The sequence below is a fragment of the Perca fluviatilis genome, chromosome 6 (genome assembly GCF_010015445.1).
Source record: "Perca fluviatilis chromosome 6, GENO_Pfluv_1.0, whole genome shotgun sequence".
NCBI lineage: Eukaryota > Metazoa > Chordata > Actinopteri > Perciformes > Percidae > Perca > Perca fluviatilis.
The window spans coordinates 245,538-260,714 of record NC_053117.1 but is presented as its reverse complement, the minus strand read 5'-3'; the positions used below and the strand labels follow the sequence as shown (position 1 = coordinate 260,714).

Sequence of the window (15,177 nt, the reverse complement as noted above, 5' to 3'; positions counted from 1 at the left end):
TGGTGCGATTTTATTGTTGCTTCTTTCATAATGAAGCCAACATTTCCATCCAATGACTTAACTTTAACTTTGTTTTTGCTTGAGTTGGCTTGTTGTCATGACACTGATGGAAGGAAACTTGTTCCCAAGCTCTGCTGCTCTGTGGCCCCCGCTGTGGGATGCTGGTTAAATTGAGGCTCCGGCCCTCTGTAAAGAGACTCGCTGGCTTGCTTGCTTGCTCATATTAGTGCCTCGAGTGCTTTTGTCCGCTCCACAGATCAGGAAGAGTGCGCCAGTCAACTTGTCTTTGTCGTCTATGTTCGCTGTGAACTCCAGCCTTTCCAAATGTCATCCTGAATCAAGCTCTGCTGCAGTGCTTTGTACATGAGTCAAGCTGTCTCATCCCATCGCAGTTGTCTCTGTCTCTGTGGTGAAGCACATGTGGCATTTTAACTTGAGTGTTTTTTGTGGCATGCAGACCAGAACGAGCTGCTGTTCTCACTTTTCTCTGCTGTGGCGTAACAGCCGGTGGTGCACGATCAGGACCATTTACTGTACTATTTTAGAGATCACAGGGCCATAAATGGAATGTCAAAAATCTAGATAAAAAAACTAAACAAGAATGGACTGGCATGGCATGAAGCAATCCTAGCCACACAGAGAACATGATCAGTGTTTTCTGTAGATCGGGATGTCTCCACATGGCCACTAGAGGTGGTAGTGTGACCCTGAATGAATATATGATCTGAGCAAGTCACTTTCTGTGGCCTTGAGGTACTTTAAAAACAGCACCGAACGTCCTTTTTTTCTTTCCTCTTGTAGGGTTCCTGCCCTCCCAGTAAAGAACCTGACTGGATCTGGACCAGTTCACCCAGCACTAGCAGGTTAGTCTACATATATTGTATACCATCTGCTTTAAAAAAAACAACTAAAAAAGAGCACTTTTTGTGGTCAAACGTGGTCTTGAACATTTACCATCAGTGCTTTTTTCCACTCTTCTGTGTGTGTATGTGTGTGTGCTGTCCATATGCCTCAGGCATGACAGGTATCCTGATGTGCGCTGCAGGTCTGCCGGTTTGCCTGACACGGGCCCCCAAGCCCATACTGCACCCACCACCCATCAACAAGAGCGACATGAAGCCTGTGCCAGGGATCAACGGCATGCGCCGCAAAACCAAGAAAAAGCACCTGAGGAGAGGTAAGATACGGAGGGAATGATATGAAAATGAAGACGTGTATATGCTACCATTGTTTTTGTTTGTTTTTTAATAGTGTGTTAGTGAAAACATTTGAAATGCACTGAGGAGAGGAATAGACCAACCACTGATAGCCAGCAGACTTTCTCCGTCCTGCCAAGCTTTGCAGTTTCCGTATCAGCTGTCTCTGAGTCTGTTGTTCGGCATGCAAACCAAACCAACGGTGTGTTTTATTGTGATCAAGGCTCCATAATTATTCTTTAAATGCCTCCCGTTAAAGCTCGGTGAGGGTGTTACAATAAATCCAACCTCACCCAAGGTCGCCGAGGATTAGTCAGGAAATCATTCCTGTACCTTTCAAAAAGCTCCTATAAAATGTAATGATGATTGCTAGTTTAGATTTATGAGCAAACACAGTGACTGTGTTACTGTAACAATTTTATAGGTGTTAGGCCAGACAGAGGCAGTTGTAAAGAAAGTCATTAACAAGGGACTGTTGCACTCAGCTGAGTCGAGAGTGGATCTGGGGTTTGGTTGGACGGCTTTGTGCTTGAATAAGTGCTGGTCGATGGGAGCCGTGGAAACCGCCGGCCTTCCCAGGGGAGTCTTCGTCCTGATTGATCAGTGAGGCTGCCGGGCTTCCATCCCTGCACCGGGGCTGTCCTCTTTAACCCTTCAGAGCACAGGATGCAGCAACGCTTTATTTTACGGGTCCCACAGTTTCCTATGATTTACTAAGAAGGAACTGATATGTGGCTGGAAGGTTCCTGCAAAGGATTATGTCTGCAATTCGACTGATAAATGAATAATAAATATTAGGTGGGGGGTTAAGGGGCAGTTCTTCCACAGATCTCTGAAAACCAATGAAATTCTGATGTACTCAACACAACTAACTTAACTCAAAGAAGACAGCCATGCTATCAGCTCTGTGACGCTTTAACATTACGTAGGCACAGCGATGGTTTGGGCTAAATGCTAACGTCAGCATGCTAACATGAGAGGCCGACAGGCCATCCCTGAAGCCATGCTGCCAGCATTTTGTCTCTATATTTCCCTATAATTAGTTACAAATTACATAGTTCTTTCCTGGAAAATTCCTTGGAAACTATTAGGACGTTTTAAAAATGTGTTACAGCAGCCAAATGTGCAACCTCGTGCAGGGAGATTAAGGCTTATCCTTCTCTGCTTTCCGTATAGAAAAAGGTCAGAGAGGCATTTAATCCGGCTAATGAAGACATCAAATAGTAATGGGGTAAAATGCGTAATTGAGTCTCTTCTGTCTTTCTCCTCCTTTTTTTCTGTTTTCCCTCCTCCCTCTCTTCACAGCTCTCTGTCTCCTCCATCTTCCCCGCCCTTTATACGTTTTTACTTTTTTTTTTCTCTCTTTTTTTTTTTATCACTCTGTCTCTCTCCACTGCTCTCCCTCCCTCTGTTCGCTGGCTGTCCCTCAAATGAGCAAACAAAGGCTCCGAGGGAAAAGAGGTTGCCTGTAAGCGTATTAGGGGTGTAAGCTGTGGGTGTGCTCTCAGCCATGCTAGCCTGGTTGCACACAGGGATTATCAGAGAGTGTGGGGATGGCTGGGTTGTTATGTGCCATTTCGAAGGTGACCTCTTCCACATCACAGACATGCATACCACATTCACATTCACACATGCACACTCACTCCCACTCTTTTATCAGAAAATAAAGCATGGCTGCAGGCACGCTCAGGCCAGAGTGACCGCTGACTGATGAAAGTTTTTCATCCATCAAGAGCTAGCTGTTATTCTCTTGTGTTTGAATGACAGGCAAATGCCATCCAGTGGTCCATCTTGCCCTTTTTTCATATTTACTTGTGGTGTGTGGGTGTAAGTAAGTGGCAAGATTGGCTTTTTTCCAATGGCGATCTAACCTGTCTAATGCTTTGTACTATGACAAGGCAAGAACCCAGAGGATGTGGTGCGACGATACACAGAGAAGATTAAAGTGGCGCCTGATGAGGTAAGAAAAAGACACACACACACACACACACACACACAGATGACTTCAAAGTTTTGTGCCCACCAAGATATTCACTCTGTGACTGTTTGATGTCCTAACCAAGTGTGAAATAAATACACAGTCATGTAGAATGGCAGCTGAAGTATTTTGGTTGGCTATTGCAGGACTGTACCATCTGCATGGAGAGGCTGGTCATGTCATCCGGCTATGAAGGCGTCCTGCAGCACAAAGGCATAAAGCCAGAGCTGGTGGGCAAACTTGGCAAGTGTGGGCACATGTACCATCTGCTGTGCCTGGTGGCCATGTACAACAATGGCAATAAGGTGGGCAAAAGCTTGTGATCCAGACGCTGTTGTGATGTCACTGTCGGATTAAATTATAAACTCGTATTACCGGATTGCATGGCACTGCCAGATGATCAGGCTTCAATATGGTTGCACACAGATGAGGATCTTATACGGTCCTATCAGATCAGTCATATCTGACTTGACAGCACTTTGTAAAATCATTTTACATTCTGCTCACTTCAGTTCAGTTTACTTTTGAAATACAAAAGTACTGCTTGCTATTGCGAAAGAGGCCAATACAAGCAAATTTAACGAGCAGCCATGCAATTTAGCAATAGTTGTTCTAATGATATCAAATCAATTCATCAATTACTATTAAAAGGCCAGATCACACAAATGGCAATCATATTTTAGCCATGTTTTTGGTTTTATTTGTCCAGGTTTTTTTAAATATCCGTTGCCTTGTTGCGGTCAAAGCATTGAAAAACTAAATTTGAAAATGTCAACAGTACCTTTCCAGGAACAATATCCCTACTACTATTTATAACACCCTGTCAACAGCTTTCTTAGGGACTCTTGTCTGGAGTTTCCTTTTTACACATTAACAACCGAGTCTCTTGCCGTTCTTAAATTTGTCTGACTATTTCGGCGTTGGCCCTTACTGACAAAAGTTCTCGAATCTCGTTGTCTCTCCAATGAGACATTTTTTTTGCTGTCATGTAACGTCTATAATTTCAGGTTTGCGGTGTATGTGTGAAAGGGGCTTATGTCTAACGAGTTAGCAAACAGTGGCCTATTCACACATCCAGCAGATACAGAGCAACATAAGCATTCATTTGGAGTTGTGTTTTTAGCAGCACAATTAATCTCTTCTTTTAGCTCTGGTTTGGTCTCTCGCCGAAATATCAAATACCTGTCTCTTTAGCTGCTGCTAAATATTCCACTTGGCTCGCTAGCTAGTTGCTAGTCTCGCTTTGCCAGACCCTCCTCCAAAGCCTGCTGGAGGAGAGTCTGGGTACACCACATAGCATTCGGGGATTTCAGGAAAACCTGCTCTGGTTTATTGGCATTTTTTTAAACCAGTCACAATCGTCTAAGGTGGTGCTAGGCACCGCTGCAAAATAGGCTCAGAAGGAACTTGTTTTGGTGGAACATGTTTACCTTTAAAAGTTGTTTTAGTCATGCAACAGACAAATCTGATTGGACAGATAGTCTAGCTAGCTGTCTGGATTTACCTTGCAGAGATCTGAGAAAAGGTTAACCATAGTCCTCAACCCGAGTTTAAAATGCCAACATAAAGGAAGCCCAAGGCAACATGTATCCGGCCTAAATGAGTGAAATCCGGCGGATTAGCACACAGTAAGTTTTAGTTTTTTGCTGAAAACAGCTGCCAGCCGCTGGAAATGGTGGACCAAATCATTACATTTGTTACATTTGTACATTTGTAAAACCAAAACAACGAGCTGAAAGGAACCGTATTTCTGAGGGGAACCGCAGAGTTGGTTGATAATTCTCTGTGGGTTCATCCCCAGAAGGGAACCCTTTAAAGGTGCTGACACACCAAGCAGACGGCCGACCGTTGACAGAAAAGCCAGTCGAGATGATCAGTCGGGTCCCCGAGGTCCAAAAAACTGCCCCGGGACACACTGAGGCGACACCGACTTGAGAAACGTAATACGTCTCCATAACCGCAGGCGGCGCTACTCTGTATTGTTGCCCAAGAAATGAAAACCGGCAGCTGATTGGACGAACGCGTCACATGGGTTTCATGGGTTTGTTTTCTCCAGAAATTCAAAGCCAGACTGTCATGGCGGCCGTTCAGAATATGATCTCATATTGTATTAAAATAGTTCACTGAAACGTGTTTCTGAAAACATTTTAAGCGAGAAATAGGCCGTGCAGTTGCTGAATCTGTCTTCATTTCAGATCAACAAAGGTCAGTTTAAAAGATTTTCATCAGATTTTGAGAGACTCTAGTCACGCTCATTCCGCTCGCCATTTCCGGGTGAGTCCCGACTGCCCTGCCGCCGACTGAACATGTCAGGTCGGCCAAAATGAACACCGACAGCCCCCCAGACTGACGACGGCACGGGACACGGCGAACAGATTCGAGTCACTGACCTCGCCAGACTGTCCAATGGCCGATAATCTCCTTGGTGTGTCAGCACCTTTACATTATACGTAGTCATTTGATCATCGTTGATATACAAATATTGATAAGGGCAGCTTTAAATACAAGTTGGCTTTAAGCACCATAAAAAAATTAATTTCATTCATGCCCATTGTTTTGGAGTGGAGGCATAAATCTCAGAGATGGGTATCTCAAAACACAAAATCAAACCAAAACTATCAGTAAAGCTCGATACCACAAGAGGTGAACTTAAAAATGTAATTTTAATTTGGGCGAACTGACCCATTAAAGCAATCCTTTTATTGTGTTATTAATGTCATGCCATTATATTTCTTCTTCTTTTTCAAACCAGGATGGCAGTCTTCAGTGTCCAACATGCAAAACCATCTATGGGGAGAAAACAGGCACCCAGCCTCCTGGGAAGATGGAGTACCATGTCATCCCCCACTGCCTGCCCGGCTACCCAGACTCAAAAACCATCCGCATTGTCTACGACATTCCTGCCGGTATCCAGGTCAGAAGTGTGTCCCTTCACTAAATCCACCATGCTGCTTTTGTGCCCTGATCCACTGTGTCTCCTTTCTAAATCCGTGCCCCTTTCTACAACTGCTGCTTATCCGCTTTAGTGTGACAGACGGTTATCAGTGCAGGAAGGTGAGCTGTTGTGGCTCTGTAAGTCTCTGAGGAAGCAGCATTCGTAGAGCTCACACAGTGGTTCTGAACAGAGATAGGCTCTTCACTAGATTTTTTTGTGTTAGTTGAAAGAAAATATCAGTAGAAAACTGCACTTTAAAGCTTTAGTGTGTAACTTTTTGATATTAATGAACGTCCGTTACATTCAAGCCATTGCCAAATTAGTTGAGCTCATTTAGACTATCCACTCCACAAAACTCTCTCTGTATTTCTCAGCATGACTATGTTCAGAAGATTGTGTCGTCCGGTGACTTTCGCGCGCAGATAATGACCTCTTCTGAAGAGTCCATGTTTTTTTAATCCTCCGTGTCATCCTTGGCTACTAGCAAGTGGCTAGTTGCTTGGTCACGGAAGGCTTGTATCATGTGGACGCGCCGACAGTTTTGTTGTTCTCCTTCTTCTTCTTCTACAGTAATTACTTAGAATTCCTCATGGGGGCGGCAGAAACGACGCACTATGGCTTTAAAATGTAATTCTTTTTCTTTCTTTTTTTAGTTTTTTTTATTATTATATACAATTCAATGTTTAAAGAATTGTAATTAAAGAATGTTGGAAAGGATTTTCTCTCATTTGTTTTAAATTCAACAAGCGATTTTTATATTATAGCAGAATACCGAAAGCAGCAGAACGGGGTACACTTTATATCTGTTTATTTATCGCAAGTAATATCCTTATCGCAATATTCAACAACATAATCGCATGTTTTCCTCATATCGTGCAGCCCTACACTTTACCACCATCTATTAATTTGCAGGCTTTTTTACTAATGAATTCATTATTTATTAGATACAGTATATCTAATAAATAAATAGCTAGAAAAATGAAAATGAAACCGATCCAATGGAGGTCACATTTGCAGTGGAGGGGAGAGCATGTTTTTGCAGCCTGGGTTTGGCTTTGTGAGATGAAAAGGTTGCGTATTTCATCCTGACTGCTGACAGGAGCTTTAATAGAGTCAATAAACTGACCTTTTTCCACCAGAGGAACAGGCTTAGTGTCCCAGGGGACAGAGAATACTGGGGGTGACCTGACCACTCAGGTCAGCACAGCAGCGCTATAGCCAGGGAACATTTCGGTAGGTCTCCTGCCTCTATTTCTCCTCTTGCTCTCTAAACATCCTCATACTGTATGCAGCTCTGTAATGGAGTGTATGGACAACAGCAAAATGCCACCAAATGAATAAGAATCACCACAGGAATACGCAAAAGGCAATACATACCACTCCACGTTTCAATTTAATATATTTTGGCTGCTTTGCACTCAGATTGGTTTGTTGGTGTGTCTCACGCCTTTACACACTTAAGGCTGATTTATGCTTCTGCCGTGGGTACGTACGTAAACGACATGAAATTAAGCGGCGGGTTCACTTTTCCTGCTACAGATTTCCCACCGTGGTCAGAGCGCACAGGGGAGACACTTTGTTTCTCTCACTATGCCTCTCTAGAGTCCTAGCTCTGAAGCTAATCAGGGTCACTCTCTCACTTGCTCTACCACACACTGCCCACGCACACACACACACACACACACACACACACACACACATACGGGCCCTGCTATTCTCTTAAAGAGATAGACGTATACACCAACGCACAGGTATAAACTTCTGTGTGGAGCCTCGGCAGAAGCATAAATCAGCCTTTAGGCATTATATCCACATGACTATTTTGCTTTCATAAAATCTCATTGTGTAAATATTTTGTTGAAGCACCAATTGTCAACCCTTGTTGTAACGAATAGCGTGATATCTGATATTCATTTCCTTTACATGTTTAAATTCAGTATCTTACGCTGCTTTGCACTCAGATTGGTTTGTCGCTATAATTGTTGGTGTGTCTCATTGAGCTACATGTACTTCCCATTTAAACAGGGGAACGCAGTCGATGCAAAAACAAATGTGACATTTTAATCTGCTCAATTATCGTGCCTAATAAAGGCCGCAAAACACAGGAAAAGGCTTGGAATAGCAATTACATGTTTGCGACACAATTGAAACCTCAACTGACAAGGCAACTGTAACTTCATATGATTCCTTCATTAATAAGCGTGAGGAGTGATGAGTTCTCAAGCAGATTTTGGTGGTGACCTGTGCTACCTCTGCCCCCCTTCAGACGCCCGTGTGGACGCATTAGAATTTAATCAAGCTTTTTCCCACATTGGAGCCTTGAGAGCAACTTTCGGAAATATGATACTTAAATACTTTTTTTTTACAAAGGAACATTGTAAGCAACATGAACAATAAAGCTCAAAGCTCGCCCTGTGGGGGCCGTTGACATTTCCTACAACAATTAAGTCATAATTGGAAGGGAAGGGGTCGTAACGTTTGTTTTTGCTCTTGACATTTTTTCACCAGACCAATGAGCACCCCAACCCCGGGAAGAAGTTCAGTGCAAGAGGGTTCCCTCGACACTGCTACCTCCCTGACAACGAGAAAGGCAGGAAGGTAAGCTCTGACACCGGTCCAAGGAAAACAACAACAACAGCAGCTCAACAAGCATTTAAAGCATGCTGGATTCCAGTGCACCTTGATGCAGAGAGTTTCTTTCTTTAGTGGGGAAAGCTTTTCTGCTCGTACTGCGATCGGTGCTTGTCTTTTTGTAAGATTTTGCTAAACTAGAACTTTCATCAAGCAAAAACCTGCAGATGAAAAATTTGTTATTTTTACTAATTTTGGCATATTTACATGGTGTTTTTATACAACAATGTTCATAAATATGCATGGTCCCTTTCAAATAAACCAATAAAATAAAAAAGTAAACAATACTAAACATTATTTATTCTAACTATGATGGGCTGTTATTGTCGGAATGTGATGTTATTCTTTACACATAATTACTTAATTTACACACACTGCTGATTTTATTTTTTTTGTTTGCAATATGTCTTGTTTTTTTTTTTTTTTTGTCTTATGTAAAATGTAGTTGTTATTTTGTACGCTGCAGCAAGTTACAGCGGCGTATGGTAAGCGCAAGGGGGATGGGAAGAAAAGCATATACGCACTTGTGTAACCCTGGTTTGTGGGCTAACAAACATAATAAAAAAACTACTTCCCCACCCTCTTTTGTCTCTCCAGGTCCTGAAGCTGCTGATCATGGCCTGGGACCGACGCCTCATCTTCACCATCGGCACGTCCAGCACCACAGGCGAGTCGGACACGGTGGTGTGGAACGAGATCCACCACAAGACAGAATTTGGCTCCAACCTGACCGGCCACGGCTACCCCGACCCTAACTACCTGGACAACGTCCTGACAGAGCTGTCGGCCCAGGGGGTCGGCGAGGACAACCTGAAGGACTGATGGCCGGCTGAGCTGGCACACCAGAACACAACCCACCATGCCCCGCCGTCTCCCAGAGTACAGGACACTGCATGACGGGCCAACAAGCAGCCAATATCTCTTTACTCCCCGCCAACGAAATCACCCTGCAGAAGTGGTGGCACAAGAGCAACAGAAGCAAAATAAATGACGTGGTTATGGTCAATATTTTGATTTGTATAACCTAAGATTCCCCCCCCCCATCTGCTGTCTTTTGATCCAGCCTGTGAGCTTGTTGTGTTCATGCCAAATTTTCTCAGAGGGTTGAAGAATGTAAAGGTAAGATTTCTGTCCTGGTAAATGGTATTTCACCCATTTTTAGATTCAAGCTGAAGCTGTTCCTCTGCACTTGATGAGGGGCCAAAAGAAATATTTGTAAATGTTGAACTCCGGAATGCATGGCCCAGACTAATGCTGCATAATGAAGGTCGGGCGATTCCCTGCAATCGGGTGAGGTGTCGATATCAGTTGTTGCTTCATTTTGTGTAGAGAAATTGAAGAGAATTTCAGCATTTTGAACGAATCCAGATGAATTGATTATCTGCATCCCCCCTTTTTTCCTCTAATAATTAAATATTGTCCTGTAACAAGTGGTGAAACTTGGTTTTGTGATTTAAAGGATTTTTTTGGTGATGTGACTGTAGAGTTGTCCAAACATCTCTGACATTTTACACTTCTGATACCTTGGGTCAGTTTGTTTTCTAAAATGGAAGTGTGTTCTGCAGTGCATGAAGTAGATTCCAGGAAGATAAAAAGCTATGAAACTTTAGTGTTTGGTAATAAACGTATGTTGTATGGTTAACCTTGTGGACTGTCTATGAGAGGAGACGTGAAATAGATGAAACAAGCATCTTACCAGTCAGTCTGATGCTTGTTACGAGGTGTTGGAACTTGACAGGCTGAGGTTGTGAAGCGGGATTTGCTACACTCCAAGGTTAAACTCATTTGTTTTGTTGACACACTGATGTCGCTGACCTTTGTGAATATAAAGCCGGCATTATTTGTCTCCCTGTTGGAGGCAAACCCAGGCATCGGCACAATCCATCACGCTGACCATACATGAGGGCGGAGTGTGTGATTTAGTACTCTGGGGCAATAATATGCCGTCTTGAGGTCCTTGAGGAGAATAGCTGAACACACTTGGACACAAATGGATATTGTTCTTTCAAACACCAACAGTTCTCCCTTGGAGATCCATCTTGGGCTCCTGCTAGCCTCTTGTGTGCTTGTTTGCTTCTGGGCAGAGCATAGGGCTCCACTGCTAAAACATCTTATTCCCTGCGTGAGCTCACTCAGAGTTGTTAAGGCAGAACCTGATGTATGGCCACGCCCCCACTTCCCTCCTCCTGCTCAGCAGCAGCCGAGCACTTCATTCTAGGAACCACGCAAATGTTGGTCTAGTATGTAGTTCACTGGGAACGATTTTTTTCCTACACTCTCCTCTTCCCCCCTCAGATTGTATGCCCCTGAGGTAAAGACTTTTTGAAAGTCCTTGGTGGACATCTTGTGCTGTTTCTTTACTCTGAGATAAAAGATAACCCAGTGCTGCATAATTTTCCATAAATATATCTGATCAATTTTAATGAGCGGGGGTGTTGATTTAAGGTTTGTCATGAGGGCACCCAGTTGTGAGCTTCATTTTGGAGTGAATCATAGTCTTCCATAGCACTTTGAGGCAACAGTTTTGTCGTTTTTAATTTTTAGGAAAATGTCTTAAATTGCAACTAAATCTGTCTTTTTTTTAAGTTGATGTTTATAAACCCGCTTGCGATGCTTTGAAGAATATATATGATATACATTTGCAGGTGTGATATACCTTTAAATTCAAGCTCAATTTGAGTCGATGGTGTAAGTTTAATTTATTTTTATACTCTTCTATATGAAAAAATATAAAATGACCGACATATACATAACTATACACAGGCACATGTTAACATGAATACATAAAATCTGGCAAAGATGAATTTGTCAGTATGTCAGGGACTGTTGAAATATGTACGACATGTTATGGACGTCTTATATTACAAGTAGTCTTAGCGTATGCTGCTGTCGTTACCTTAATGTAGAATCTCTGTAGTTGATCCCCTGTGGGACTCCAATAAATACAGTAAATGTGTCTTTATTATCGGTGGGGGAGCTTTAGCAGCATGAAGATGTCCATTCCCCCCGAATGGGCCATTTCTCTTTTTCTACTTGTCCAGAACATGGGAATGGACGCAGTCAGCAATCTTTGTTCCGTTTGAAGGTGAAAATGGTGCGCCTGGGTTAAATAGAAGCTACAAATAGTTTGGTTATACTTTACTTGAAGGTATACACATAAGAGTGACATGACACTGTCATGAACGTGTCATGAACACTATAAACGAGTCATAAACGTTCATGACATAACGCTTCTCTCATTAAGTTTCAACAAAGCTTTAATTTAAAAACACTGGATTAAAAATATCAAATACAAGACATTTTGGTGTTCATCCAAACACCTTCATCAGTTGTTTAGTGTGCACAGGAAGTAACTCTGGCCTTAATACACAGGGCAGTCATATGATCTCATGGCATGAAGTCACATGACTGCTAAGATGTAGTCCATTTGTGTTTGCCAGAGAAGATGGTATCCCAGCAGCTTCAGGTGATGCCCCTCCCCCTGCTCAAGAGGTGGAGCAGGATGGTGTGTCTGTAAAGCGCCTGGGAATGGTTTTCAGAACCATGTTGTAGGCTGAAGACAAATGATGTCTCAGCCCACCGCCCCTATTTAAAGAGGGTCGCTCCACTTTAACAAATATGGCCTCCTTGACACCTCTTTCAAACCACCTATCCTCTCTGTCCAGGATATTAAGTGTCATTTGATTTTTGTCGTGACAAGTTAGGGTTAGGGTTCATGTGTCATGACAGTGTCATGTGTTCATGATAGTGTCATGTCACTCTTATGTAGATACCTTCAAGTAAAGTGTTACCAATAGTTCTTAGTGTTTGTTTTAAGCTAACTGGAGCAACAGATTGGTGGGACTGACCTCTGTCAGTGCAGTTGTCAATCGAAGTGCAGTGAATTACTACTAAAGGCCCTGAAAACCTATTGTCATCAGTCATCTCCTAACAATGTCTTAAGGCTCATTTATGCTCAACGATAGTATGTATTTGTATGGAGCCTTCTTTTTGTACTCTGCGCTTGCACATACGGAAAAAAAACCCCGGAGGGATACAGAAATCATGGGGCCAGTGTAGGCAGTAGTTCGAGCGAGACACGATGATAGGACACAACAAAGACATTTTAAAAATGGCGGGTTAGGGGGAGGTAGGCGAGTTAGAAATTTTAAACTTACCGTAATATACTTACTCCGCCCGGGCACAGGGACAATTTTGTTACTATAGAACAGCAGGGAGGAAATTAGACGGCAATTAAATGGGAGTTCGACGTAGCAGAGGAAAAGTGAAGGTCCATGCAAGACCGATTTGTTTGAGCTCCCTCTAGTGGATGTATTGTTTAACATCCATGGCCGCGTAAAGGACGCGTGGAAGTACGTGGGCAGCGACGGTTACATTGTTTGAAATGAACGTATCTATTTTCGTTTAGAGAGCATAAATGAGCCTTTACACAAACACACAATACAATTTCTCTCATTCCAATGAGATTTTTGTATTTGTGTTCAGACATAAAGAAAAGTGTATTTTCACCTAGTATTATTTCCGCGAATTCAAATGTAGATGGTTTGTCCAGTCGTTGTTTATTCGCCTCAACAACAGTGATGGTAACGTACCAGTGTCTGAACCTAGCGAAGTACGTTGCTAGCTAGCCACAGGCGTCAGCTGCTCATTGAGTGTTCAGCTAGGGACGTTAGCTTTAAATGCTACTTATTTATTCACGAGTGGTTGATGTTATGAAATAACACTTTTAATTTTAAAGCAAGTTATCAGCTAGGTTTAAAGTGTTTTCGTCTGTGTAATCTGTGGTAAACTTCAATTTACTGGCACAGGCACAGGCACAGGCTAAAGCAAACCACTAAAAGTATTTGTAAGTGTGATGTTTGACCCAGGTGTTGAAAACTGTTTTTGTTTGGCCTGTTCCATCTCAAGTTTTCTCCTTCACAACCTTTTTGACTCCCTTTACAATACGGGACAGCAAGAGAGAATGCTTTCAACCTATCAGGGAATTTTTTCCATGTTGAGTAAAGATTCATCAACCAGAGAAATCCAAATGTTTGCCTTTTTGACTTTTTTCTTTCCATATGTCGGCCTTGTACTAGGAACGATTGCAGGCCCTTTAGACTTTTCAGGTGTGTACAGACTTATATGGGAATGATGAATAAAACATAGTTTGGTATTTGTCTGATTAAGAAAGAGAGAGATGGTGTTTATGCAATTTTAAAGATCTAATACATGACTTATGTGTAGCAAGAAGGCACATTTTGTTGTTTTAAATGACAATGGATGTTTTCTTTATGGGGTGCCTACCTCCAGGATTCAAAGAGTCTCAATCCGAAGATGTTCACATGCTATGTATTAGAAAACATATTTGTTGTCTTTTTTTGAATGATGATTGTCTCTAAAAAAAACTATTACATAAAATTGCTATATTACTCTTATTAAGATGCATTCCATAATATGTTCCATTTGATTAGAAGTGGGATAACTGTACTGGGTGGATATATTGTGTGTTTGTATCTGTCTGTCTGTGCGAGTGGGTGTGAATGTGTGCCGAGTGTGCGTCTAGTAAACAAATCTTTAAAGATACAGTAATGTTCTCCGAGAGGTGCATGTTAACCAAACTGTGAGGAAGTTAATTGACGATGCACAGCTTTTTGCGTATGAAAACATCATAGCTTATTTCGAGATATCACCCAGGTCTTCTGGTGGTTTAGCACTGTGGTTTAATATCTTACTCCAGTTAGTTAGAAAGGATTTGATTTCCTCTATTGGGTTTGATTTACACAGATGGGGACGAGGCAGCGTTTGGCGGCTCTCCTCACTCTTTCGACATGTAAAACATCAGAATGTTTCGCGTATGAAGGGCCCATATTAATGGACATTTTCAAATCATGTTTTTGTGCTTTGATTTCTCTTAAGCAGTGTATACATATTGCTATTTAAAAAGGTTCACAGAGAGAAACTGAGATCAACTCAAAGGAAGATATAGAGAGACAGATTAAACTATAAAGGGCTTCTTAATCTATCGGTCTTTATTGAATTGTGATGACCTTGTTGCATGTTTGTGTGTTTATTGTGGAAAAATAAATGTGCCCTGGACAGGGGTAGTTTGTTTCACCTTTTGTTACATTGGCTCTCCCTCATTCTACCACCCCCCCCACACACACAAACACACACACACACACACTCGGTGGCATGTTCTCCTTCATTTAGCGCCACCGTTTCCTTCTCTTCAGGCAGCTCTTTGCTCTCTACCTCTTTATATGGTTATAAATGAGCTTTGCTGGAGCTGTGGAGTGCAGCAGAAACAGGTCTCACTGGCAGTAAATTTGCTTTATGGTCATTTTCTGTCACAGGCTGCTGTATGTTGGTGCTGTGGTTGGCGCATACTAAAGCAGGCCGTAACCAAGGCCTGCAGCAGATCAGCTTCCCCTTCATCACACCCCTCCAGAGGTTGA

General features: G+C 42.4%; 1 protein-coding gene across 2 annotated transcripts in view; it reads left to right on the top strand.

Moving 5' to 3' along the window:
• dtx1 (deltex 1, E3 ubiquitin ligase) overlaps positions 1-14,836 on the top strand; it is a 56,645-nt gene extending 41,809 nt beyond the window's left edge. The window contains exons 4-10 of one of the 2 annotated variants that reach the window (XM_039803122.1): positions 802-863; positions 1,046-1,177; positions 3,095-3,156; positions 3,321-3,479; positions 5,927-6,088; positions 8,618-8,707; positions 9,338-14,836. In XM_039803122.1, coding sequence (XP_039659056.1) covers positions 802-863; positions 1,046-1,177; positions 3,095-3,156; positions 3,321-3,479; positions 5,927-6,088; positions 8,618-8,707; positions 9,338-9,562 — 892 coding nt within the window. In that variant the 3' untranslated portion in view covers positions 9,563-14,836. Of the gene's footprint in view, positions 1-801; positions 864-1,015; positions 1,178-3,094; positions 3,157-3,320; positions 3,480-5,926; positions 6,089-8,617; positions 8,708-9,337 lie in introns of both variants that reach the window. The other variant, XM_039803121.1, reaches the window with a different exon arrangement.
• The last annotated feature ends 341 nt before the right edge of the window (positions 14,837-15,177 follow it).